Source organism: Alexandromys fortis, unplaced genomic scaffold (assembly GCF_014885135.2).
Source record: "Alexandromys fortis isolate MF-2015 unplaced genomic scaffold, M_Fortis_MF-2015_v1.1 scaffold_347, whole genome shotgun sequence".
NCBI classification, from domain to species: Eukaryota; Metazoa; Chordata; class Mammalia; order Rodentia; family Cricetidae; genus Alexandromys; species Alexandromys fortis.
In genome coordinates this window covers 418,316-446,190 of record NW_026068236.1, presented here as the reverse complement: position 1 = coordinate 446,190, position 27,875 = coordinate 418,316, and the positions used below count along the sequence as shown (strand labels likewise).

General features: G+C 39.2%; 1 pseudogene and 3 gene segments (V, D, J or C); all 4 read left to right on the top strand.

Moving 5' to 3' along the window:
* The first annotated feature begins 942 nt into the window (after positions 1–942).
* On the top strand, positions 943–2,587 carry LOC126493866 (T cell receptor alpha variable 9-2-like; annotated as a pseudogene).
* An 8,769-nt stretch (positions 2,588–11,356) lies between these two features.
* LOC126493865 (T cell receptor alpha variable 8-3-like) lies at positions 11,357–11,952 on the top strand. The segment is given in 2 exon segments: positions 11,357–11,504; positions 11,615–11,952. Coding segments are annotated over 2 exon segments (384 nt in total).
* A 12,124-nt stretch (positions 11,953–24,076) lies between these two features.
* LOC126493864 (T cell receptor alpha variable 9-2-like) lies at positions 24,077–24,600 on the top strand. The segment is given in 2 exon segments: positions 24,077–24,122; positions 24,236–24,600. Coding segments are annotated over 2 exon segments (411 nt in total).
* A 1,888-nt stretch (positions 24,601–26,488) lies between these two features.
* LOC126493863 (T-cell receptor alpha chain V region 2B4-like) overlaps positions 26,489–27,875 on the top strand; it is a 7,867-nt gene continuing 6,480 nt past the window's right edge. The window contains 2 exon segments of the V gene segment in view: positions 26,489–26,560; positions 26,775–26,912. Coding sequence covers positions 26,509–26,560; positions 26,775–26,912 — 190 coding nt within the window.

Below are 27,875 nucleotides of genomic sequence, written 5' to 3'. Positions count from 1 at the left end.
GTCCAAGCTACAAGTTTTGTTTCCTATTCTCTCAGAGTGCTGTGTGCCCTGACTTTAGAGAAGGAAGTCCATTTCCCCCCATATTTGAGAATACCATGAAAGATTAACATGGCTAATTTCTTAAATGGTTTTCTGTTAAGTCAAAGAGGCTGTAATTATCCTGGGCTACTGGCATATCTCATGGTGATTCTTTTTCTGACAGAAGAAAAATGTAAATGATGCATAAACTGGCCATATATTAGTAACTTAGTTATTACCTTAGGACTTAAAATGACCAATAAAGACAAAACAATTACCAGGAACGGCAACTAATCACACAAGCTGTGAAAACAACGGTGAACATTGTAACAAGAAGCTGGAAGTACATGTATCATGGTTACATTTAATCCCTGTACTTTCTTGGCAAGGAAGGAGATTCATGTTTTAAATGTATGGAGATTAACCTAAAAACACTGAGAGAATCCCAGTGCCCAGGTAGGCGAAAAGTGAAGTCTGTTATGTAGAATTTACCAAGAGATCAAGTCAGCTTGTGTTAGCAGGAAAAGTTTTAAGGGTGATGGGGAATCTTTTTAAAAGTTCTGATTTCTCCATATAGTTTAATCTCTTATGTGTTTCTTCACTTATCCTGGAATTTCAAAATATCTGAGTATTTTTTAATGCAGGGTGACTCCTCCCCTGATAAAACTTCAATTAAAAAATGACTTAAAATTGACATCCACTTAGAGCAGAGAAAATACGATCTTTGAAGTAACAGTGATTCTCAACCCAATCCAAGAGTTCATTACCTCCATGTCTTTTAGCAAATATTGCCACATTTAACTGTTTACTCTCTGGCCACCAGGTGGCGCAGCACCATAACACTATAGCATTTCCTACGTGATTTTAAATTTAGACTCATCGTTTCTGTTTTCAACATGCTAAGCATCAAGACTTTTTATCTAGATGGCATGAAGGATGGGCTCTTCTCCAGGCTTCGTGACTGCTATACTCCTCGTACTCGGTAAGTAGAGTGATTTAAACTTTTCACACTTTTATGTCAAAAAATTTTGAGCCCTGAATTCATCCAAGAGCTTTGTTTTTAAGGTGACACACATATCTGTTTTATTTTTGCTTTTTCCTCTAGCAAGAACCCATGGAGACTCAGTGACACAGACGGAAGGGCAAGTGACCCTTTCAGAAGAGGACTTTCTTACTATACACTGCACCTATTCAGTCTCAGGGTACCCAGCCCTGTTCTGGTTCATGCAGTATCCCGGAGAAGGTCCACAGCTCCTCTTCAGAGCCTCGAAGGACAACGAGAAGAAAAGTAGCAGAGGTTTTGAAGCTACATATGATAAAGAATCCAGCTCCTTCCACTTGCAGAAAGCTTCGGTCCAAGAGTCAGACTCGGCTGTGTTCTACTGTGCTCTGACTGACACAGTAGGGGAAACCACAGGGGAAGCTGAGCACAAACTCATCACCAGGAGCCTGACTGCTGAGCTCCTGCTTCTAGGTACAACAAGAAGTAGAGTCTTCTCCTTAATGCTTTTCTTCTTGATAAGAAAATACTGCCCAGACACAGAACATTTTGACTTTGGTTCAATTCAGCACTGCAATGCCTACTTGAAACCAAGAGAGAGAAAATCACCATTGTTTCAAAAAAAAAAAAAAAAAAAAAAAAAAAAAAAAAAAAAAAAAAAAAAAAAAAAAAAAAAAAAAAAAAAAAAAAAAAAAAAAAAAAAAAAACTCAAACATTTTAAAATTTCTTCTCTCTTTTCCTCTCTAGAATCATTGATGGGAAGGGACTTACCTTGTGGTTCTAGCTATTCTATCAGTGATAGTTAGCAAAGCTATCAAAACCAGCCCTTGTGGCCAAAATTACCTTTCATCTGAGACTAAAAGGCATTCAACATGTATGGCTAAAGCTGTCACTTGAAGCATTCTGCCTTAAATATTTATAAATAGCGCCCATTCATTTGGACTGTTCTTGGTTCAGGATATCAAGGCCTGGTCAAGTCTTCATAAAACTTTGCTTCAACATGTTCAAGTCCTATTATTCTGAGGGGCATCTGAGTAGAGACCCTCAGAAATTGAGACCCTCCTTAACTTTCTAGCCGTCTAGGGATATAATGTCTCTAGAGAACAGATTTGATTGTGCTAATCTTGAGTTACATACTTAGAGATTATATTTGAGGGAAGAAGGCACAAACTGATATCTGAGTAGATAAAATGAAAGTATCTGTGATGTTTGTGAATATATCGGACCACAGACCCCTGGACAAACCCCATGAGCACATTTGAGGGTGAAGCCTCCTAATCTCCAGTACTAATTAAGTAGCTAGAGCAATCATGGCCTTATCTTTGACAATAGTTGTTGTTTTTAGTTTAATTTAATTTGTATTTTAATAAATAAAGCTTGTCTGAAGGTCAGAAAAGTAAAGCAGCTACACTGGCCAGCCTTACAGACCAGGCAGCAATGGCATTGCTTAACAATTTGGAGAGCGGAGAGCAGCTTCTCTTGTTCACCTAAATTGTTTTCTTAAACTTATATTATTTTGTTGATACAGAGCTTGTCATCACTGAAAAGGCTCAACCTGAGATAAAGTGATTAGCTCTGTAAGCAAGGACAAATACCTTTAAACCCAAACTTGTTTAATCCCGGTAGCCACACTAATTTGCCATAGAAACTAGGCAGTAGTGGCGCCTGCCATTAGTCCCAGAACTAGAGAGGAATATAAAATGGGAAGAGATAGCTCTCAGGCACATTTTGAGGTCCTGGAGGCAGGATCACTGTTTTAGACTGAGGTCAAAGTAAAAGTCGGTGACTGGCTGCTTTGCTTTTCTAGTGTTCACGTTGAACCCCAACAATCTTTCTCTGAGATTTTATTAATCATGCTTCATTTGTCTCTCAATCTTTGAAGTACAAATGAAACAAAAAATCCATTTGCCTGAGGCTTTGTAGTCACTGGCACAGGCTGGAGCTGGAATTGGAATTTCAGTTCTAGGAACTGGACCCCAAACCTTGCCACTTTGGATCAGGAGAACACTAGCACTCCTGGCTCCCATACATCTGGGCTTATCTTCCTTTTCTACCATACTCGTCCTTGCTGCCTCCCCACAGGGCACCCACACAGCTTCCCACACCCTGTTCACCTTCTTATGGTTCCCACAGTTCCACCACTTGCTCTCAACCCAGAATGTGTGCAGCTTCCATGTAGCTAACTCAGCTTCCCCTGACTCCTGCTACCCATGCACAATTGCTGCATGGTTGCCCTGACCTGCAGCTTTTCAGGGCATCTCTTTAACAAAATTATGTTCAGTTTGGCTTTGAGTTCTGCTTAAAAAATCCAGAAGTTTTTCTGGTACACATTGTTAATATACCTTAAAGGTCTCGACTAAGAAGGATTTTAGCAAGGTAAAGTCATCAGTTGATTATAATATTTTTTTCACTCCTAAGATTATTGCAGATAATATGCCCATCCAGGAATTTAATAACATTTTTTGTTTATATTGTGGATAGAATTATAGGAGAGGCATATGACCTACCTGGGACATATACATTCTTAGCCATAGCTACTATCAGTTTGCTAATTCATATATCTGTAAAAAATGATTTCATAACAGAGTCAAGAATGAGGGACTTTTAGAAAATACACAGACTTTAAGACTAGTAATAAGAAGTTGGATGAAAGGATTCATATCATTGAAAGTGACAACCATTGTATGACAGGCAAAATTCACACCATGTCAACAGGTTATGAAACCTTACAGAATGGTACTAAAAAATTTTCTGAAAGGATTCATACTACTAAAATTGATAATCAAAATCTGTTTAAAATTTAAAAATATTCACAAGTTCAAAAATTCAGACTCCACACAAGACAGTGATAAAAAGATTTGAAACTATTGAAAAAATTGTTAGAAATAATAAGCAAAGAGATGAGGTAGAGGCAATTATAGATATTTAACATTGCCAATACCTATCAGAGTCACAGATGACGTTCCAAAATTTTAGCTATTTATCCTGTTATTATTTCTGAAAAGTATATAATAAAATATTATACACACAAAATGATATACAGAATGAAAATGGGAGTCTAAACATATGAAAGATATAAAAGATAATAAGGAGACAGTAGTATCTTATGGTATACATTTACCATATGTGAGGAAGTTACTAATAACAAGGGCTTCAAGAAATAAGGTCACTTCATATGATTGGCTTCAATTAGTTTCAGCTATACTAGACCATGAACCATAGCTTCAGTGGAAGAGTTATTGGAAAGAGGAAGTTAAGGTTCTTGAACACCAAGGTAGAGTCAGAGATTTTGAGGTCTCCCAAGAATAAATTCTTGGTGAAGGCCCATATGCCAGTCTGGATCTAAATACAATACATACAATAAACACTTATTGTTCCTATGCCAAACAGTATGCTTGAATGCTACACTACCTTTATTAGAATACCCAACAGCAATGCAGTCAAAATTTATGGATATTAATGTGTCTATGTCAACCTGCTTCCATGGTTTCTGTTCCTCTGGGCTGTGCTTCATTGATGTTCCCCCTAAGAAGTTCATGTTTCATGTAAATTTTCTTTTGCTGTTTTCTTAAATCTTAAACCTTTCAAGGTTTGTGTATGTGTGTGTGTTATAAATACCTTCATTATTCAATCTTAGTTTCATCTACAGATGCTCCAGGCTGTGCTTTACCATACATTAGTTCAAAATAGTTTCTAATGCCTGCTGGGGGACAATGGTCTTTATCCTGTCACTTGTATTTTAAGTAAACACTGATTGGCCAGTAGATAGGCAGGAAGTAGAGGTGGGACAACCAGGCAGGAAGTAGATGTGGGATGACAAGAATTCTGGGAAGAGGAAAGAGTCATTCTGTAGTCATCACTCAGACACAGAGGAAATCAGACACAGAGCTTGCAAGATGTGACTGCTTCGCCAAAAAAGGTACCAAGCCACATGGCTAACACAGAAAACAATTATGGGCTAATATAAGAGTTAATAGGTAAAGCCTGAGCTAATGGTCCAATCAGCATTTATTTAAAATACAAGTGACAGGGAACAGACCATTGTCCCACAGCAAATGCCCCCTTTACTTCTACCCTTATCTGTGGGTTACTTGAAAATGTGTTATTTAATTTCCAATACTTGGTGATATTTTGCCATTTGTTATGCATGTGACAGATTTCTACACTATTTTGTGGCCAGCAAACACAAGGCTTCTAACTTTAATCCCTTCAGGTTCAGTGGAGTTTGTGAGCAGACTACTGCGGCTTGCTTAATTATAGCATAGACCGGCTGAGTCCCTGGAACTGGGGCAGTATGCTTGGCTCTCAGAGGTGTGAGCAGCTCCACCATGCTGGACTGCTTGGGGCAAACAGGCAGTACCTTATTTGACTTAGTAATGTTGCAGCTTAGATTCTTAAGCACTTATCATTTTAAAAGCACAAAGCAAGATCACTCCTGGACAGTAAATAATTACAGATAATGCAATAAGGACAGATTCAGACATTAAAAAAAAAAACTCTAAATGAGTCAGTGTTGGATAAATATTTGTAGGCTTGGGGGAGAGAAGAAAAAAAGTATAGAGAGTTATAAAAAAATCACTTTTTTAAAAAAAGTCTTTAAAGAGACAGAGTACAAGTAGTTATAGATTAAAGGGAATTGATGTGGGAGTGATTTCTTATTAATAAAGAAACTGCCTAGGCCCCTTGATAGGCCAACCCTTAGGTGGGTGGAGTAAACAGAACAGAATGCGGAGAGAAAGAAAGCTGATTCAAGAGTCGCCATGATTCTCCCACTCCAAGCAGACGCAGGTTACGATCTTTCCTGGTAAGCCAGCTCGTGGGCTACACAGATTATTAGAAATGGGTTAGATTAATATGTAAGAGCTAGCCAATAAGAGGCTACAGATAACAGACCAGGCAGTGTTTAAAAGAATACAGTTTCCGTGTAATTATTTCAGGTAAAGCTAGCCGTGCAGGCGGCTGGGTGCTGGGAACGTAGCCCCGCCACTCCTATTACTACAAGGAATAAAAACAAATAAGCCACATAAAAATAAAGAATTCACAGAGAGTCTGGATTATGTATATTATTGTGTTATCTTTGAATTTTTTGACTGTGAAGGAGCTAAGTACACAGACAGATTTCATTGTATGGGCTACTAAGCTAAACCAGCGTGTATATTATAAAGGTATCTTGACTTTAGAATTTGGCTCTAAGGACATGCTGCTTGGGAAAAGAGGTTCTTCTTATTTTTAATTTACTTTATTTTTATTTATTTTTTATTGCTTTATAAATAATACCATTCAAAATTTCCACTTCTTCCCCTCCTCCCATTTCCCTTCCACTTCTGTACTCCCTCTCTCCTCTCCCCCCCCAGTCTTAAGGGAAGGCATGGTACCCTGCCCTGCAGGAAGTCCAAAGCCCTCCCCCCTCCTTCCAGGCTTAGGAAGATATGCATCCAAATAGATTAGGATCCCCAAAAGACAGTACATGCAGTAGTGACAAATCCCAGTACCATTATCATTGGCTTCTCAGTCTGCCCCAATTGTCAGCGACAATCAGAAGATCCAGTGTGATTCTGTGCTCATTCAGTCCCAGTCCAAATGACTTTGGTAAGCTCCCATTAGATCAGGCACATTGTCTCAGTGGGTGAACCAACCCCTCATGGTCCTGATGTCCTTGTTTATATTCTCCCTCCTTTAGCTCTTCAACTGGACCATGGGAGCTCAGTCCAGTGCTCCCATGTGGGTCTCTGTCTCTGTCTCCATCCTTTGCCTGATGAAGGTTCTATGGTGATATTCAAGATAATCATCAGTCTAACTATGGGGCAAGGCCAGTTCAGGCACTCTCTCCTCCACTGCCCAGGGTCCTAACTGGGGACACCCCCATGGACACCTGGGAACCCCTCTAGAACTAAGCCTCTTACCAACCCTAAAATGGCTCCCTTAAATAAGATATCATCTTCCCTGCTCCCATATCCATCGTTTCTCCATTCAACCATCCCACTCCCCCAAGCTCTCCCCAACCCTCCCCTTTTCCCTTCTCTCTTCCCTCTCCCCTTTCCCCACACCATCCCCAGCCCCACCCCTTTGGATTGCTTCTAGGCAAATATGGTTTCATGGACCAAAGCCTCCTGAAAGGTTGCCATAAACAGCCTCAGAAAATTACTTCACCCAACTGCTGACTGAGATGAACCTAACACACAGGATACACCATGAGAGACCTTATTAACAGCACCCTCAAACGGCAGGAAACAGTACGTACAGAACTATGCCCATATTACCAAATATTGTTTATATTTTTTTTACAGTTAAAAGCGGTTATGCTATAGATATGAATAATTTGCATTGGTATGGATCTTGGTTTATTGATACAAATTTGAGAGCAATTTTGTTATATGTATATTTCTGCTTTTAATTAAGGTATTGTGATTATATAGTTCATTTAAAAATGTATTGTATAATTAAGAAATATAGGTTACTAGATAATCATCTATAATAGTTCAGCTTGTAGTCATGTTAGTTAGATTTTCTAGATGTACAGAAATGTAGTTCAGATGGCTAGATATTGTTCATATCTTTCAGACCTTCAGAATATGTCATTTAAAGTATTTTTAATAACTTAGGACTTTTCATGACAGTGAGACATGTATGCTCCTAGCAGCACCAAATTACTTCAAGAGGAAGATGGGCATCAAAGAGGCTGCTTAGCAATTTGGGCAAGAAACCACTCTTTCCTGGACTACTTAACTGGACATGGAGGAGCACAGAGAGATGACTGCTGAACTTGCCTAAAGGTGAGATGGTCCTTTGGGGTTCCTGCTTCATGAAAGATTTTGTAAGACATTCTGCAGGATACAGAAGAAAGTGACCGTCAAAATGCCAATAAAGGCAGACCTGTCTTTGAAATTTCCTACTTCATGGAAAAGTCTGCTGGATACTATGGGCTTGTAGGCTGAAGATGGATACCCCAATGGTACAGAAGAACTTTGGGTAAGTCTCTAGGCACTGAGATGTCTCTGTCAATTCTAGAGTTTTGGAAGTTGCTTACAATGCACTTCCATTTTACATAAGTAATATTATATCCTTCTGGAGTCTTTGATGGAGTTTAAGAATTTATAGTTATAGTTTTCCTTAGTTATGATAAGAGATAAAATAGATATAAATATTGTAACTATAATTCTTGCTTGATAACTATTTTGTTATATGTAATTTTACTATGTTATAGTTAAAGCCTTCCTTTTTGTTTAAACAGAAAAGGAAAAATGCTGTAGGGGGTCCTTCTGTCTTTGTGTTGTTTTATTGGTTAATAGAGAAACTGTTTTGAGCCTGTTGATAGGGCAGAACTTAGGTAGGCTGGGAAAACTAAATGTCATGCTGGGAGAAAGAAAGCAGAGTCAGCGCAAGAGATGCCATGGTTTCGCCACCAGAGATAGACATGCTGAAACTTTGCTGGTAGGTCATAACCTCGTGGTAAAACACAGATTAATAGAAATGAGTTAAATTAATGTAAGAGTTAACCAATAAGAACTTAGAGCTAATGGGTCAATCAGTGAATAATTATTATAATTTCTGTGTGGCTATTTCGGGCCTAAGTTTGCCAGGTGGCCGAGATGAACAAGTGTGCTCTCCTACAACATTGGTGTACTTTAGACTGTCTGAGTGTATGGTCTGTCTAAGAGGGTATTGCTTGTACCCTTGGAAAAAGCACATTGCATTGGTGAGTGCAATGATTACTAGAGATGTCAATTTGGTCTAATTGGTTGGTCTAAACTAGTGTAAATTTTTACCTTGTCAAATTAGCTACTTGGGAGTAAGTAATCTTTAACTCTGATTGTAGATTTATCTTATTTTAATTTTCTCTATTTTTGCTTCGTGCATTTTATGATTATTTTATTAAAGACACAATCAGAGAATATCATCTCTTCTTAACCAAGAACTCTTTATTCATTGTAAAATGAATCCTTTATCTCAGAATACTACTCGTTCTGACTCAACAGCTAATCTTTTAGTCCCAGATGTCTTAAAGGTGAAGAGGGAAGAAAAAATCTTCTCTATCAGAAGAATGCCATGGCTATTGACTGCAATCAACACTACCTTCATCAGACTACCTAGCTTCTGCCCACTTAAAACTGCTGGATACTAACGTGTCTAGGTCAAGCTGTTATCATGGTTTATAGTCTACTGTTTCTTTGATGGGGTGTCATCTCAGTTCTTTCCAGACCAAATGATGCTGGAGTTTTGCCGTCTTTTCTCCATACAGCACTATCATTAGTGATTATCTAAAATCACTGAATCTTCACAGTTCTGCTTGAAATAGATAAGTTTGTCTCATTTTTAAGTAAAGAATTAACATTTGAAACTAGTATTTTATGTGTCCATTTTGTTTGGGATTTGATCGTCACAATAAATACCCAGGCCAGCTCAAGAATAGCAATTGCATTTTAATGGTTATAAGGGGAAAACTCATGCTACAAGAGTGGGAGCCCCGACTTCTTATATGTCCGGTGGGCACCGCGCAGAGAGAGAGCACATCTGGGTCCTCCAAGTTTTTCTTCCTGGGGTCCAAGTTTCCACGCCTTAATTAGATGTGATTGGTTGACAGAGTTTCCCCATCATCTCCCCCTTTTGTCTAAACAAGATCAATCTAAATTCAATACGACTATATATAATAAGAATAGATACCAAATATAAAATTACAAACAGTAAACAATATTAAGCAAGGAATGCATAACAAAAGTTTTACTAAGCATTCTATTTTAAGGAGTCTAAATAATGTATTGAAAATAAGCTTGTCTAATTAATGAAAAAGGTAACTACAATTATCTAATCTTTAACTCCATCAAAGATCTGAGAAGGGAAACAATATTACTTGAGTAAACAGGAAGTGCAGTCAAGAAACTTCCAAAATGAGAAACAAATAACAGAGAAAACTGACTACCTGAGCAGTCACCCAAAGCCTCATTTGCAATTTTGAAGCAACCAACTTTGGCTAAGGCCTAACATAACTGACATATGATTTTCAAAGTCAAGAAACTTTTGAAACCTATCTTACCCTGCCTTGGCAGGATATGACAGTCCTGTTTTCTCCATTTACAGATACTCTGTATCTCTGTCAGTGGTTGAGGTATGGGCATCTTTGCCCAAAGCCCAGTTCTTCCAAGAAGAAAGGCTCCAGGTGGAGTGTCTTCTGCTTGAAATGGATGTTTGTTTCATTTTTAAGAGACGAATTAACATTTGAAACCAGTATTTTATGTGTCCTTTTTGTTTTTCCATTTCATCAAAGTCACTATCTTTATATCCTACTGGAACTCCCCTTGATTGGAAGCTCAATGACAGCAGAGATGTCTGCATAGGTGATGGCCATGGTAGGGGCACAGTGAGAGAGCACTGATTCTGAATTTTTTTTTGTTTTTTTGTTTTTTGAGACACAGTTTCTCTGTAGCTTTGGTGTCTGTCCTGGAACTAACTCTTGTAGACCAGGCTGGCCTCGAACTCCCAGAGATCCGCCTTGCCTCTGCCTCCCGAGTGCTGGGATTAAAGGCGTGCGTTTTAAGAGCAGGCATAGACTTCTCTAAGAAGGAATCTGCAGGCAAACACATTGCTAATGATTTGTTTGTTCTGAGTTAAACAAGAGGTGAGCTGGGAGTAGAGAGGTGAGGAAGAAATGGAGGAGAGAGGGGGGAGAGTAAGGGGTAGAAATTGGGAAGGACTTCTCAGAACAAAGAACCATCTAACCAAAAAGATACGACTGAACTTCACATTGATTTTTTTATTCTAGCTCTCTGCAAAAAAAAAAAATGCTAATGAGGAAATGCTGGAGAAGGTAGAGTTTTCTCTGGCTTCCAGGATTCAACAAAACACACTTTAGAGATCCAGTTTCTTTTGACTGCTTCAGGCAGCGGTGGTGGCAGGGCTGCTTGCAGTTTATGCTTTTATACTCAAGTTGTAATGACCTTCTAATTTAATTGTTTTCCCATATGATCATTTTTTCTAAAGAAAAATGTCTTTCAATTATGTATGGTCCATTTTGTATTAGGTTAAGACTCAACACAGCACAGATTAGCTTAGAAATATGAGTTGTTCCCTAGACAGAACACACGGATTTGCTTCAGAACTTTTATCCTTCACTGGCCACCAGAGGGCAACATTGCACAGACTTGCTGCCTCCTTCATTTCTGCAGTTGATCCGCACTTTCAACTCAGTTGCTCCCTGTATCTGACTGAGTCCTTAGACCATCTGATAAGTGAAGAAGTAAAGACAGTCAGAGGGAGAAAGTTCTCAGGATTAGGATCTCATCTACAGTTTTTTTTTGTATTTTTTTTCATTCATTTAAACAAGGAAGGTGTATAAACAACATTTTGCCCTTTGTCTTCAAGAACTGGGAAGTGCAACCATTTTTTTTTTTTTGCATGTGACAAGCTATTCCAGAAAGGCACTAGTGGTGTTTCCAGTGCGCAGCCATGTTTCCAGTCATCATTTCATTCCTGGGGATACCGTTTTTCATGGGTAAGCAAAATATCCTAATTGTTTGTAGATATATACACGATTCACTGCTTTTCTCACTTGAATTTTAGTTAAACTATCTTTCTCCATGAAGTTAATCACTGATTTTGCAGGAGATGTCCAAGCACAGTCAGTTACACAGCTGGATGCCCATGTCACTGTCTTTGAAGGAAACTTGGTGGAGCTCAGATGCAACTATTCCTACAGTGGAGCTCCTTACCTCTTCTGGTACATGCAGCACCCTGGCCACGGCCTCCAGCTTCTCCTCAGCTACCGTTCAGGAAGCTCTGTGGTTCACGGAATAAATGGCTTCGAGGCTAACTTTCAGAAGAGTAACTCTTCCTTCCACCTGAAGAAAACCTCTGTGCGCTGGAGCGACTCGGCTGTGTACTTCTGTGCTCTGAGTGCACAGTGTCTGAGCCTGCAGGGGGAGCTGAACACAAACCTGTAAGATGCTGGGGAGGACTGCAGCTGACTGAGTTTAGATCATCCATCCTCCTATAAGTAACCTAAATAAACTCTTTACTTCTTCAAGTTGGACTTCTCTGAAATCATTACTTTGTTCTGCTATTGGTGCCCTATCTATGCTGTATAGACATTTGGTCATGAATCACATGAAAGGTGACATAACAGGATAAAAAGCATAAAATGACTGAGACACGGTTCCTTCCATGATGGTTGTTTTGTAGACTGCATTTTCTACTGACTGATGATCTGCAAGAGACATGAAGTCACATCTCTGTTCCACATAAACATTGACTGTAGCAGATGCCTCTGTAGTGTGCACAAGAGGGAGAAGTGTTGACTTCTTCCCTCTTCAGACTGAAAAGAATCTGAATAAGGACTTGCCACACCAACTCCAGTGTCGTCTGTGTGACATGACATATGTCATTATGCCAGATGGGAGCTGTGTGTCCTATGGGAGTAGGCTTCCTGGAGGTCAATAGCAGACAGCCTGGTATTGGCCGCCCTTGAGGCATAGACGGGTTTCTCAAGTAGCTGGCTAAGTGGGATATGGGCTTTGCACAATCTCTTTTATAATAATGATATTCTATATATCTACAAGACAAGGATTATCTCTTCAGGAACAGCTCTGAAATAGGAAAGCACAAAAGACTACAGCAGAACCTTTGTCATACACAAGGTGCATGATGAGCAAGGGAATAGATGGGTTAATGTTGATGGACAAAGACTGTTATAGTATACGTTGAACTTTATGGATAGACTTGCTAGATCCCAACCCCCATAGTGTCTGTTGCATAAGAAGGTACAAAAAAGTATACTTCAGCAGGTGCAGAGAACTTATTAGGTATATTTGGTCACTAGATGAAATGAAGAAAGGATTAGAAAGAGGAAGGGCCATAATAGCGATAATGAGACAGAAACTTTCTGTTCATAAGATGAAACCACTTATCTGAGGTTTACATTCCCAAGGACAAGATTTCCTCTTCTAAGGATGCTTTATGTCTAACACCTATTCCTGATAATATACTTTTCTTAAATATCGTTGATGTGACTAAAAGAAGCTTTCATACTGTGCCAGCCAATGATACATGACCTTCTGATTTGTTCTTTGATTGAATACTATATAATGAAAACATGAATTCAGTAAAATTGCAGCAGATTCCAACCACTCTCTTTTGTGTTGTGTCTTTCTGTCATTCGCTGAACTTGTGCCTTCCTGTTACCAAGACCCTTCTTCTCCCACGGTCTGAGTGGCTCCCCTGAGCGGTCTGTGGCAAGGACTCATCTGGTTGGCCTAGGAAGACACAGTTTGAGCATGGCAGCACCATTTCCAGAGTTTGGCCCTGCACACTGAGTAGAATGGAGAGAGTGAGTAGAGCCTGGCACAAAAGCATTCTGGGCTCTTTGTTCCTGATTATGGGTGCGATGCGACAAGTTCACTCAAGCTTCTGCTGCAGTGACTTCCACACTATGAAGGACTGTAACCTGGAATTGTCAGGTCAAATGAATTCTCTTCCCTCTGAGTGATCATGCTCAGGGTGGCTCTTTTGTCACAACAACTGGAATGGGAGCTGTGATACCGTCCTTGCTCCAGCCCATGGCTGCTTTCTTAGATTGTGAGCACAGAGTAAAGACACAGAAGGCAGGGAAGAACCAGAGTCTGACCTCAACAGATGAAACTATTTCCGTGAGGGGCAGATGCTCTCTCATGGGAAATGGGGGTCTGCCAGGAAGAAGGGGATACCTGGAGTTTATAGAGAGATTGGGATGAGGATTCTTGTGCAGTTGCAAGGGGTTACATCCAAGATTGCAGCCTCTCATCACCCATGTTGTAGGTTCATTTGACACAGACTATCATGGGAAGCAGGCTGTCTCACCAAAGCGTTTCCTTTCTGCTGCTCACTGATCAGGGCTGGAGCAAGAGCAGCTGTGACCTCACAGAAATTCTGTTTGTACAACTGAAGCACACGATCATGTGTGAGGATTGCAGTATTATTTCTTCTTCAGTAAGTGTGACCAATGTCCCAGAAATGCACAAATAAGAAAGTGGAAAGTCCCAAAGCTTTAGACAGCTATATTTGCTTTTTGAGAAATTATGACATTCTTTTAGTGTATTTATCTAAATTAATATAGTTATAATCAAATATAAAATTTCCCTTAAAATTGAAAACATTTACCAATTAAGTTGCAATTGTTCTTGCTTTTCTCCTCATTGTTATTTCCTTTCATCACTTTTCCCAAATTTGCATTTCTAATATATATGTGTATGTGAATATAATGTAACTCTGTGATTTTAAAATATATGTCAGTAATAAAATATCGCATGTATGATTGTGAGGTTTGCTGTTTTTACTAAAATAATTCAGAGACATGGAAATGGGTAGCAATTTCTTTCAGTGTTTTTAACTGCTGTACATCTTCTCAATTCAGGGATAGGTAATATGTCACTTTGGATGGGTAATTGGGTGGGGCAGTGCCAACAGAAGTGATAGAAGTCTCAGTCAGAAGTCAGGTTCACAAAGGCCAATAGTCACCACCAGTCATGTTTCCAAGGTAGTGCTTCTCCCCTCTGCAGAGCTCAGCCTTCCTTTATTCACCTTTGCCACCTTTTCTCCCAAGTCAGTGTTCAGCCAAGAAGGACCAAGACCCACAGGCCACACAGACTTAGAAGGAGTTTGTTGCAAACAGAAACCAATACTTACTGTCACAGCTACAACAGTCATTGAGATACAATAAGTATCCATGATTCCTTCGCAGTCCCGGTCCAGCTTATGAACCAGATTCATGCTGCTTCAGCAGTGTTCATGGTGATGCAGTTGACCTTCATCTTTACCTGGTTTCTAGAAGACAGTTAGAAAAGCAACCTAGGCTTTCCGTGAAGGAGATGAGATTTTTTTAACTCTCTGTTCTAGGAAGAATTTCCATGCTTTTATCACAAAGACCCTACAAGGAATATAATTCTAACTATTTTCCTGTTTAGAGGAAGAGATTTATACACTCAGTGGTTTGCTCTGATATATATATTCTCATGAGGTTCATCAAGATAGCTGATTGAATAAGGGGGTTTGTTAACAACCCTGTAAACCTGACTTTAGTCCCTGGAATTCAAGTGGTGGACAGGGAAAACTGACTGCCACGTTGTCTTCTGATTCCTCCATGCACTCTTATATGTGCACAGACATGTAAATGAATAAATGTTATAAAACCTGCTTGTGGTTGTCACATTGCTCTTGAAGATGCTCTTACTAATTTCCACTCTTGTCAGCAGTATGAAAGAGCCACTGTGTCTTCATACCCTTTATGGGCCCTCTATCACCCCTCTTTCATTAGTGCCTATATTTCCTATTAAAGAATTTGCACTCAAATGTCCCTTTCAAGTTTGGATACTAGAATAACTCAGTGAAAAGATTTAACACAGCTGTGGTCCTAGCAGACAAATATATAGAAAGAATCTGCAGGATTAAATTATTTATGGCTAGATGGAAGCAAGAATCTTTTATTGGAGACAAATGTGGTAATGACAAGTCATTAAATACTTAAGACCTTAAAGATTGCAGCTGTATACTTACTATTAGTTGCAATGAATTTCATGATTGCATTTTGTTGTTTGGTGATAGGTTACACAGCATCTTTAGCTTCTGAGATGTATTGCAGAGATGGTCACTTATGTACCATGTACCATGCACTTGCTCTTGTTTTTTTTTTCTGTTTCCATCTACACAGTACCCAGTGTCTTTCACCATCCCTGTTCAATGATGGTTTTCAGAAGACAATGTCTGGTACCTCCTCTCTGCCTCCTAAATTTGTGAAGTTTCACTTTGTACTCAGAAACACATAGGTTTTTTTGTTGGCAGTGAAGAAATTCAGAAAATCAAAAGACACTAGGAATAAAAAGAAAACCTTAGCCTCCTATGACATAGGCAGAGTCTGTATTTACCTACTTCATTCAGTGATGTTCAGTGAATAAGGATTTTGACTATGTCAGCACATGGAGAGATTATAAATCTTGCTTCAAGCAGTAGGGGGCTGCTGTTATTAGAAAAAGGAGACCTTTGGTGACAGAAATCATGAATGGAACCAGAACTTTATGATGGAAGTCACAACTTTAAAAATACTACTATATTTTATATTTAATGGTGTTTGTATGTTTGTGTGTGTGTGTGTGTGTGTGTGAGAGAGAGAGAGAGAGAGAGAGAGAGAGAGAGAGAGAGAGAGAGAGAGAGAGAGAGAGAGAGAGTATTAATGACTGCAGGTGCATTTAGGAGTTAGAGACATTGGATTTTCCTTGCTTTGGCATTAAAGTGGGTTGTGAACCGCTCAGCATAGGTGTTGGGAACTAAACTCGGATCCTTTTGGCCGTCTTACAGCATTTATCAATCACAGCCATTCCTTAGTGAATACACACTTCAAAAGCTGTGGGGACTTGACAGTGGCTCTATTGTTAAGAGCACACTGCTAATCCACAGACATGTCATTTGTACTTGTTCACAAAGTGTGAGATTTAGCTCAATCTTTAGTCTCTTCAGAAAAATACTCACTCTGGGAGCATATGGCCCTGTGTGACTATAACTTTTTTGAACTATATTGGCTATGAAAATTATTCTGACTGGTAAAAATATAGAAAAAGCACAGTTGAGAAAAATCTATAGAAGAAGGTATAGAATCAAAACAACAATGGATTTGATGCTACATGAAATGCTGAATAAGCTTGGTGCACATAAGCCAATAATATGGCAGGGAAAGAGTGATTACATTCATTTCCATGGATAGTCAATATTTTCAATTTTTGTATCTCTTTAGTAATGTAAATTTTATGGGTTTTTTTACTTAATTTATATTTTTGTGAAGAGGCACTATGACTCAGGCAACTTGCAGAAGAAAGAGCTTGTTTAGATTTTACAGTTTCAGAGGGGTTCAAGTCTGTGCACACAATGGTGGGAATATGGCAGGGGCATGGTACTGGAGCAGTTGCTGAAAGCATACATCTTGAGACATAACCACAAGGTAGAGGAAATGACATTGGGAATGGTTTTAGTCTTTTGAAACCTCAAAATACATAAAGAACTCAAGAAACTAGACATTAAAACTCTATTAACCCAATTAAAACATGGGGTACTGAACTGAACAGAGAATTCTCAGCAGCAGAAGTTCAAATGGCCAAAAGACACTTAAGGTGATGCTCAACCTCCTTAGCGATCAGGAAAATGCAAATAAAAACAAATTTGAGATAGCATCTTACACACTGGTCAGAATGGCTAAAATTAAAAACACCAATGAAAGCCTATTCTAAAGAGGTTGTGGAGTAAGGGGAACACTCATCCATTGTTGGTGGGAATACAAACTTGTGCAACCACTTTGGAAATCAGTGTGGCAGTTTCTCAGGAAACTGGGAGTCAACCTACCTCAAGATCCAGCAGTTCCACTCTTGGAAATACACCCAAGAGATGCCCAATCATACTAAAAAAGCATTTGCTCAACTATGTTCATAGCATCACTATTTGTAATAACCAGAACCTGGAAACAACCTATGTGCCCCTCAATAAAAGAATGGATAAAGAAGATGTGGCACATATATACTTTAGAATTCTACTCAGCAGTAAAAAAAAGAATGATATCTTGAAATTTGCATGCAAATGGATGGAAATAGAAAACACTATCCTGAGTGAGGTAACCCAGACCCCAAATGAGGAATATGGTATGTACTCACTCATAAGCGGATTCTAGCCATAAACAAAGAACATTGAGCATATAGTTCGTGATACTAGAGAAGCTAAATAAGAAGGTGAACCCAAAGAAAAACATTTATTTATCCTCCTGGATATTGGAAGTTGACAAGATCGTTAGGCAAAAGTTGGGAGCAGGGGGGTTGGGAGTAAATTGGGGGGAAGGGGAGATGGGGAGAAAGAAGGGAGAGGGGAGGATTGGGGAAAGCTTGGGGGAATGGGATAATTAAGATGGAGGAAGAGTAGATATGGGAGCAGGGAAGAAGTTATCCTAACCAAGGGAACCATTTTAGGGTTGGCTAGAGTCTTGGCTCTAGAGGGGTTCCCAGGTGGCCAAGGGAATGTCCCCAACTATGTCCGTGGGCAGCAGAGGAGAGGGTGCCTGTACTGGCCTTATCCTATAGACACACTGATGAATATCTTGCATATCACCATAGAACCTTCATCTGGCGATGGATGGAGATAGAGACAGGGACCCACATTGGAGCACTGGACTGAGCTCCCAAGGTCCAAATGAGGAGCAGAAGGAGAGAGAACATGAGCAAGAAAGTCAGGACCGCAAGGGGTGCGTCCACCCACTGAGATTCATTGGTTGAATAAAGAGACTGCCTTGGCCTTTTGATAGGGCAGCCCTTAGGTGGGCAGAGTAGACAGAACAGAATTCTGGGAAGAAGGGAAGTATGGCAGATGCCATCAATCTCCAGCCTGTGATGGACATAGTTTAGAATCTTGCTGGTAAGCCACAGTCACATGGTGATACACAGATTTAATAGAAATGGGTTAAACTAATATGGGAGAGTTAGCCAATAAGAGACTAGAACTAATGGGGTAGGCAGTAATTTAATTAATACAGTTTCTGTGTAATTATTTGGGGGCTAAGCTAGCTGGACTGTAGGACATGGCCCAGTCCTCTTATACTACACACAGAATTATCATGATTTATGAGGCTGCACATACTTCATATCTTTCTAGTGAAGTGCACTATGAAAGGGTTTACTTTTCTTTCCACTCAATGTCTGATAACTTATCTGTGATTCATAAGGATTCTTATATTTGACTGTATTTAGTAGTAGAAGCTCTCAGTGGAGACATTCTGTATCTTGTGGAAATATGTTTCTGACATTTCTGTTTGGCTTCCTTCACTCTTCTGTCCAAAAATATATTATATTCTGCTGCCTCTTTCTTATGTTTCTAGTGTGTTCTTTTTTTTCAGTGCAATATGTAAGTGGTTGTGATATGCATAAAGAAAAAAGATATTGAATCTTGGATGCTTTGGTCCCAGGGAAAATGAATTAAGATGAAGATACAAGTTTTCTGAATTCTGTTAAAAGGTCAAATAAATAAAACTGAAATAAGTATTGGGAAAGTTGGAGGTGACATGGTTAGGAGAAAGAAACTTGGACTCTGGTGAACTTGTGATATAATATAGGCTAGAAATTAGATAGAGTGGTATAGACAGCTATTCCAAAGAGACATTCATAGTCCTTTAAGAAAATTAGGGAGAAATGGATGAATATTTACCTGTCAATGGGAAAAAGTACTACTTCTTTCTATAGTGTATTACAAGAAGACCAAAGGGATCCCAGACTCAAAATGTGACAACCAGTTACATGAAGCCTTTTTTTAAAAATATATTCTATTTGGATGGTGTGTGTGTGTGTGTGTGTGTGTGTGTGTGTGTGTGTGTGTGTGTGTGTGTGTAAATGCAGCTGTCTGTAGAGGACAGAAGAGGACTTCAAATACCCTAGAGTTGATGTTGCAGGCAGCTCACTGCTGGGAACCAAACTTGGGTTCTCTGCAAGAAAAGCAAGTATTCTGAACCATGGAGCCATCTCCCCATGCCAAGTAAAACATGTTTAAGCATAGAGATAAATTGTAATGGCATGAGTTGAATAAATCTTTCCAAGTTATAATAACAAAGGGGTAAGAAACAAAGAAGAGAAAATACAAAGTGAAGATAAAATAGTTGCTACCCATTGTAGTGAAATACAATTATTTTTAACTTTTTTCAGGACAAGAAATTAAACTCAGGTACCCTGAATGCTAGACAAATGCTCAACTGAGCTATAGTAATAGCTCTAAAATATTTATGTTCTAAAGTACACCACTGATAAAGTGAAAAGACAATCTCAAAGTTGAAGAAAATGTTTCCAAACCATGTATCTGCTGAGGCTATGTCAAACAGAATGTATAAGCACATCATTATTTTTATTAAATGAATTCTCTCACACAGGACTTGTTGACCACAACCTTTCCTCACTCCCCACTTTGCAGTACCTGCAACTTCCCCTCCCCCTCAGATTTTCTCTTTTTCAGGTTCCCTTCAGAAGACAACAGGCCTCCCAGTAATTATCAATTGAACATGGCACAACAAGACACAATAAGACTAGGCATAAACCTTCATATCAAGACTGAATGACGTGAGACAGTAGAAGGAAAAGGATCCCATGAGTAGGTCCATAATCAGAGATACCCCCTTTCATTGTTAGGAGTCCAACAAAAACCTCAAGCTAAACAACCACAGCATATACTCAGAGGACCTAGCACAGATCTATGTAGACTATGTGGTTACCACTTCAGTCTCTGTTACTCCCTATGAATCCTGCATAGTTGATTCCATAGGTTGTGTTTTATTAGTGTCCTCAACAACTCACATTCTTACAATCCTCTCTCCCCCACCTCCTGCAGTGTTTCTTGAGCTCTCCACCTAAAGTTTGTGGATCTCTGTATTTGCTCCCATCAGGTACTGGAGGAAGCCTCTCTGATGGTGACTGGGTAATGCACTGATCTTATAAGTATAGCAGAATATTCTTAGAAATCATTTGATTGACTTTATTTTTAGTCAGTTCTGTTTGATTCTAACCTAGGTCACTGAGCCATAGAGCTTTTGGGCCATGGCCATTTAGACTGTGATGATTATGGTTTCCCTCTCATGGATGGTGTGGGCCTCAAGTTAGACCAGTCATTGGTTGGTCACTCCCACAAGCTCTGAACCAACAATGCCCTAAAGAATCTTGCAGGTTGGGCTGATTGTGGGTGGAATGTTTTGTCTGATTTGGAGTCCAAGTCCCACCAGTGAGCTCCTAGCCTGGTTACAGAAGAGGCCAGTTCAAGCTCCTTCAGTATTAGGATAGTCCTCACTAGAGTCACCATTGTAGGTTCCAGGAAGTTTCTCCTGCACTAGGTTTTCATATTGTTCTCTAAATGTTCAACTACTCCAGTTGCCTTTCTCAACACTCTCTCCCTCAGTTCTTCTCTCCCCAACCTGATCCTTTTTGCTCCCACCCCTATGTGCTCCAGTCAGTCCACAAAATCTATTCAATTTCCCCTTCCCAGGGAAATCCTTGTGATCCCTGCAAATCCCCCCTTGAGTCTCCCTTGTTAGCCTCTCTGTATCTATGGATTGTGGGATGATTGTCCTTTACTTAACAGTTATTATTCACTTATATGTGAGTACATTCCATGTTTGTCTTTCTGGGTCTGGGTTACCTCTCTCAGGGTGCTTTCTTTCTAATTCTAGACATTTGTCTTCAAATTTCATGATGTCATTTTATTCTAACAGATGACTAACACCACATCGTGTAAACATATTACATTTTCTTGATCTATTCTTCAGTTGAAGGAAAAAAAGATTGCTTCCATTTTCTGGCTATCATGAATGAAGCTGCTATGAACATAACTGAGCAAGTGTCCTTATGGTAGGATAGAGCATCTCTTGGGTATATGCCCAAGGGTGGTATAGCTGCATCTTCAGTAGATTTATTTGCAATTTTGTGAATAACCACCATATTGATTCCACAATGGGTTTACAAGTTTGCACTCCCATCATCAATTGCCATGTGTTCCCCTTGCTCCACATCCTCAAGAGCATGAGCTGTCATTTGTATTTTTGATCCTAGCCATTATGACAGGGATAAGATAGAATCTCAAATTAGTTTTGATTTGCACTTCCATGATGGCTAAGGATGCTGAACATTTCTTTAAATGTTTCTCATCTGTTTCAGATTCCTCTAATGAGAGTTTAATATTTAGGACTGTATCCATTTTTAATTGGAATGCTTGGTTTATAGATGTGTACTTTCTTGAGATCTTCATATATTTTGGTTATTGGCCCTCGATCAGATGTGAATTTGGTAAAGAAAAAAGTTTTTCCATTCTGTAGGCTGTTGTTTTGTCCTATTGATGCTATCCTTTGTCTTAAAGATACTTTTCAGTTTCATGGTGCTGCATTTATTAATTGTCTATCTAAGTACTGCATTATTAGTTTTCTGTTTAGGAAACTGTCTCCAGTTCTGACAAATTCATGGCTATTCTCCAGTTTCTCTTCTATGAGGTTCATTTTGTCTGATTTTATGAAGTCCTTGATTTACTTGGACTTGAGTTTTGTGCAGGGTTATAAATATGGGCTTATCTGTATTCTATATGTAGACATGGAGTTAGAGCAGCACCATTTGATGAAGATGCTTTTTTCCATTGTGTATTTCTTTTTTCTTCATAAAAAATATTAGGTGTCCATGGGCTAGGGGATTGATGTCTGGGTTTTTGATTCAATTCCACTGATTAACATGTCTGTTTTTAAGCCAATACCCTGCAGGGATGTTTTAAAATTACAATATCCATATACTACAGCTTAAAATCAGAGATGGTGATACCTCCTGAAGTTCTTTATTGTCAAGGATTATTGTAGCTATCCTGAGGATTTTGTTTTTCCATATGAAATTAAACATTGTCTTTTTAAGGAGTGTACAGAATTGTATGGGAATGTTGATGGAATATGGGTTAAATCTGTAGAATGCTTTTAGTAGGATGGCCACTTTTACTATGTTAATTCTATTGATCCATGAGCATGGGAGATCTTTTCTGATATCTTCTTCAATTTCTTTCTTTAACGATTTGAAGTGTTTGTCACATGTCTTTCACTTGCTTGGAAAGAGTTACCCCAAAATATTCTATATTGTTTATCACTATTGTGATGGGTGTTGTTTTTCTATTTTCTTTCTCAGTCCATTTATCATTTTTTATATAGGAGGGCTACTGATTTTTTGAGTTAATTATGTAACCAGCCATATCACTGAAGGTGTTTATCTACTGTAGGAATTCCCTGGAAGGATTTTCCTGGTGGCTTTTTATACAATCATATCATCTGCAAATAATGATACTTTGATTTCTTTCTTTCTAACTTTATTCTCTTGAACTCTATGATAGCATGATGAGAAACTCAAAGTGGACAAGTGATTGTATACATGCCCCTGTATAGATCCATTCGTGGTAGCACATGTTTCCAATTCCAGCACTCAGATTGGTTATAGACTATGGCTGCTTGTTCGTTTCCCAGCTGCTCAGACTCCCAAAATGGTCACAAAAAATCTTTATTAATTGCAATACTGTTTGGCCAATATCTTAAGCATATTTCTAGCTAGCTCTTATATCTTAAATCAACCTATCTCTATTAATCTGTGCATTACCATCAGGTCATAGCCTACTGGCAAGGTTCTGGCATCCGTCTCCTCCAGTGGCAGCTACATGGCATCTCTTTGACTCCACCTACTCTCTCCTTCTCTATCTGCTTGGAATTCCTGCCTTGCCCTATTCTGTGCTGCAATAGGCCCAAAGCAGCTTCTTTATTAAACAATGGTATTCACAGCATACAGAGGAAAATCTGCCATTGCCTCCCCTGGTCCCTCTAGATAAAAAGGAAGGTTTTAACTTTAACATAGTAAAAATACTTACAACAAAACAGTTATGTAGCAAGAATTATAGTTACAATATTTATATCTACTTTAACATTTATCATAACTAAGGAGAACTAAAACTATTCTTCAAATACATCAAAGGCCCCAGCTGGATATAATATTATCTAAGTTAACAGGAAGTGCATTGTAAGCAAGTTCCCAAACTCTATAATTGACAGAGAAATCTCGCTGCCTGGACAGTCACCCAAAGTTCTTCTGTATTGCTTCAGCATCCATCTCAGCCCACAGACCCATAGTATCTGTCAGATGTTTCCATGAAACAGGAAATTTCAAAGACATATTGGCAGTTTGTCAGTAATTTTCTTCTGTGTCCTGCAGAATGTCTGGTAGACTCTTTCATAAAGCAGGAACACTGAAGGACCGTTTCACCTTTAGGCAAATTCAGCACAGGCAAGATGGATAGCTGTCTTTACATGTAGAAAGGCCTAAAGACTGACATATACCTTATTATTAAGATCAGGAGGAGGCACAGGGTAACACCCATTCTCAGTTCAGTTCCTGTCCTCCAGGGGGTGCAGTTTCCTAAGGCAGGCTCATTTCCTGTGTGATTTGTATCTGAAAGGGACTCATCCTTTCTCTGAGCTAGCAATTCTTCATGCTAAACATCAAGACCATTTTCTAGATGACACTAAAGATGGACACTTCTCCAGGCTTTGTGACTGCAATACTCCTCATATTTGGTAAGTAAAGTGATTTAAAGGGCAAAAATCTTTAGCTGTACGTTGTCTAAGAGAATTATCCTCAGGGTGACACAAAATTTATTCTCCCTCTCTCTCCTCTCCTTGCACTCTAGGAAGGACCCATGGAGACTCTGTGACTCAAACAGAAGATCAATTGACCATCTCAGAAGGCGGGTTCCTGACAATAAACTGCACATATATAATCACAAATATAGGGTCTGCTGCTCTTTTCTGGTATGTTCAATATCCTGGAGAAAGCCTACAGTTCCTCCTGAAAGTCATTACAGCTGGTGCAAAGGGAAGCAGCAGAGGATTTGAAGCCGCATATGATAAAGGATCCAGCTCCTTCCACTTGGAGAAAGCCTCAGTTCAAGAATCTGACTCGGCTGTGTACTACTGTGCTCTGAGAGACACAGCGGCAGAAACTGCAGGGGGAGCTGAGCACAAACTAAGAGGCAGCAGGTGGGCTGGCTGCTGAGCACCCGCCTTTGAAATCCCTATGACTCAGCTCCTCACACTCTGTTCTATGTGACCTTATGCTTCTCTGTTGGTGGAAACCATACAGATGTTCTCTCGCCATGCCACATCATTTCACAAGCCATTTGAAGAATGAAATGGACTCTGGGGCCAAATCCTAAGTTATTTTCCTGCAGTGCTGGAGAGAACACAGAGCCTTATTATGCCAGGCAAGTGAGCCACTGAGCCACATCTTAAACCTTGTCTATCTTCAGTCAATCCAACATGCTGGAGAAAGAGACATCTGCATAATGTGGCCTGAGAGAGTCTGGAAGGAAAGGTGTTGGAAAGCTGCGATCCTTCCGTGACAAAGTCCTGTGGAATCCCTAATGAAAGGAGGAAGAGCAGGGACTCACGTGCCAACAGCAACATGGGACACTAAGGTGTAGAAGAAGGTCACTATCTCAGTAAATCAGACAGAATTTCTTCTGTTTGCGGGAAGCTCATCATTTTTATCTTTTTGTCTTTCTTTTCTTTTTCTTTTTTTTTTTTTTTTTTTTTTTTTTTTTTTTTTTTTTTTTTTTTTTTTTTTTTTTTTTTTTTTTTTTTTTTTGATATGAGGTCTCTCTATGTAGCCCTGACTTTCCAGAATTCACTAAGTAGACTAGGCTGGCCTAAAACTCACAGAGATACACCTGCCTCTGCCTCCCAAGTGTTGACATTAGAGGAAGAAGTGACTATGACCAGTTATCATTTTTCTCTTAAATCCCTCAAATGACCACAGGAGATCCACTTACTACACAGTGATACTTAGATTAGTGTTAGATTAACTATCTGGGTACTGACGCCTGGCCACACTGTCGTAAAACCAGTGATCACACTGTCTTTACCTCTTAGAATTCTCTCCTAGAATCCTGTTTTGTCCTGTGTGAGTGGATTGTTGTTATTTCCTTTTGATTTTTCAGGCAAGATATATTTTCCTTCTTTTGTTTTCTCCATTTCTATGCATTGATCTCAGAAGTACAGTAAATCCTCACTTATCTAAACAACTTCCACATTTTCACTGGCTTCAATTGCTCTGAGAAATGAGAAGCATTAAGGAAGGAATTTTCAGATTTTCAACACTTACCACTTGTCAGTACCTGTGTTAGACGCTTGACTTTTCCTCCACTCGTGTGCAATTCAGAAGCACAAGCACTGCTGATCCTTAGCATTTATGATGATATTTGACAACAATGGGTCTTGAAAAGTATTTTTGAACTAACAATGGATGATTAAAAATCCTATCATTTTTATAAGAATAATATTTAATTCACTCAAAAATATATTGTATTTAAACATGAAGTTGTCAAAGAATTAATTAAAATACTTATTTTTAAACAAAATTTAATGTATCCTTTTCTTTAACAAAATTTATTTTAACACAGTAGCAAATCAAACAGAAAAAAAGTCACATTCTAAAGGAATTTATATTTTATGTTCAGACCAAGTTCAGTCTAGTCATTATCATTAGCCCCCTAACATGAGTCATTTATATTCAAACTTTGAAAAAACATTAAGGCTATCCTTTCAGAAGTGGAAAGTAAATATTACCTATCATATCTAACGTCCTATTGAGATCCAAAATTGAGTTGAGGTCTTAAAATAGCTTCTAGTTGACACTCTACCATGTCTCTATGCATACGTGAGGATTTATATCCTGTATCACACTGCCAGCAGTGAAAAGGAATGACAAACGTTTAGGCAAAGGTTGAGCAAGTCCAGCTCTGACCCCAAGATGGCAGTGCTTGCACTGGTCCTGTCGTCAGAAGCTGATGTGTGTATCAGGTCTTTGATTGGCTGGCCTTATTGCCTGAGAGTTCCTGTGTGTTACAAGAAAGAGCTAATGAAATAGGCAGCAGCTTTGGGGGCAGACTTCTAAAGAACAACAATGGAGATGCATCTGTGTGCCTGCTGGGTTGTTTTATGGCTGTATTTTCAGTGTAAGTTAATGGAGGTTTTAGCGGGGGAACATAGGACATCATAGAAAATTTTCTTAGGATTTAGGCAAAGATGTAATTCCTTGGGATAGGTAGAGGAAGCAAAATATGCGTATTTCTAGATCATCCAAGATTCACATAGAGAATAAAGGACACAACCTACAAGAACTAAGCATGGATGATTGATTTCTGAAATTTCACACTGTTTTATGAATAGGGGCTGCTGGCAAGACCCAAGTGGAGCAGAGTCCCAAGTCCCTGGTTGTCCTGCAAGGAGAGAACTGCATCCTTCATTGCAATTACACTGTGAGCCCTGCTAACAACTTAAGGTGGTACAGACAAGACACAGGCAGAGGTATTGTGTCCCTGGCACTCATGACTTACATAGAAAACAAAAAGTCAAATGGAAGATACTCAGCAATTCTGGATGCAGATGTTAAGAACAGCACCCTGCATATCACAGCCGCCCAGCTGGAGGATACAGCCTTCTACATCTGTGTGGTCGGTGCACCGTGCTTCACAGGTACTTGCAGCCAGTACCAAAACCTGCTCCTGGAGGCTTCAAGGAGGCCTAGGTGACAGAGCAGTCTTTTTAACACTGTACTAGGGAGGTGAATTTCCCTATGAGTGTTATTAGTCCCATTAGAAAGACAATTTCAAAACCATCTGAAAAGAAAACTTAAGGACAATTTCAATAGATTTTGAGAGAAAACAACATATATAAAAGCAGACTATCCTGAAAGCCACCATGAGGAGAGGAGATGGAGAAAAAATAGCTTTTTCAGTTCACCACAGAATTCCTAGAAACAGCGAGAAAGCTGGGCATGTCAAGGAAATAGCTGAGGAGTGCTGAGCCATGAATCTGAATGCAGAGGACAGCCAGTTCCACACTCTCGTGAGGGAAAAGGGACTAAACCAGAAATACGTGCTTAAAAATGGGAACAGAAATAGCTTCTTAGGAAGGAAAAACACTCCTAAGAATGAATGTGTGCTGATGAGCTGAGGAGAGAGTCTAAAAACACGTGGCCACACTGGGTACAGCTCTCCATAACACCCACAGAATCCCCATCTCTACCGTGCATATTGCTTGGGTGCTTTTGTACAATCCATGTTCCTTAGATGAAGTCCAGGTAAAGAAAGATGTCCAGTCTTCCTTTCCTCATATGTTAATCTTTTACAAAAAGTAATTATCATTTCCAACTTAAACATTTTTGAGAATTTCATTCATGTGTACCATACTTACTTAATTTGTTCTTCACCCTCCCCCTTTAACTCCTCCCCCTTTAACTCCTCCCCCTTTAACTCCTCCCCCTTTAAC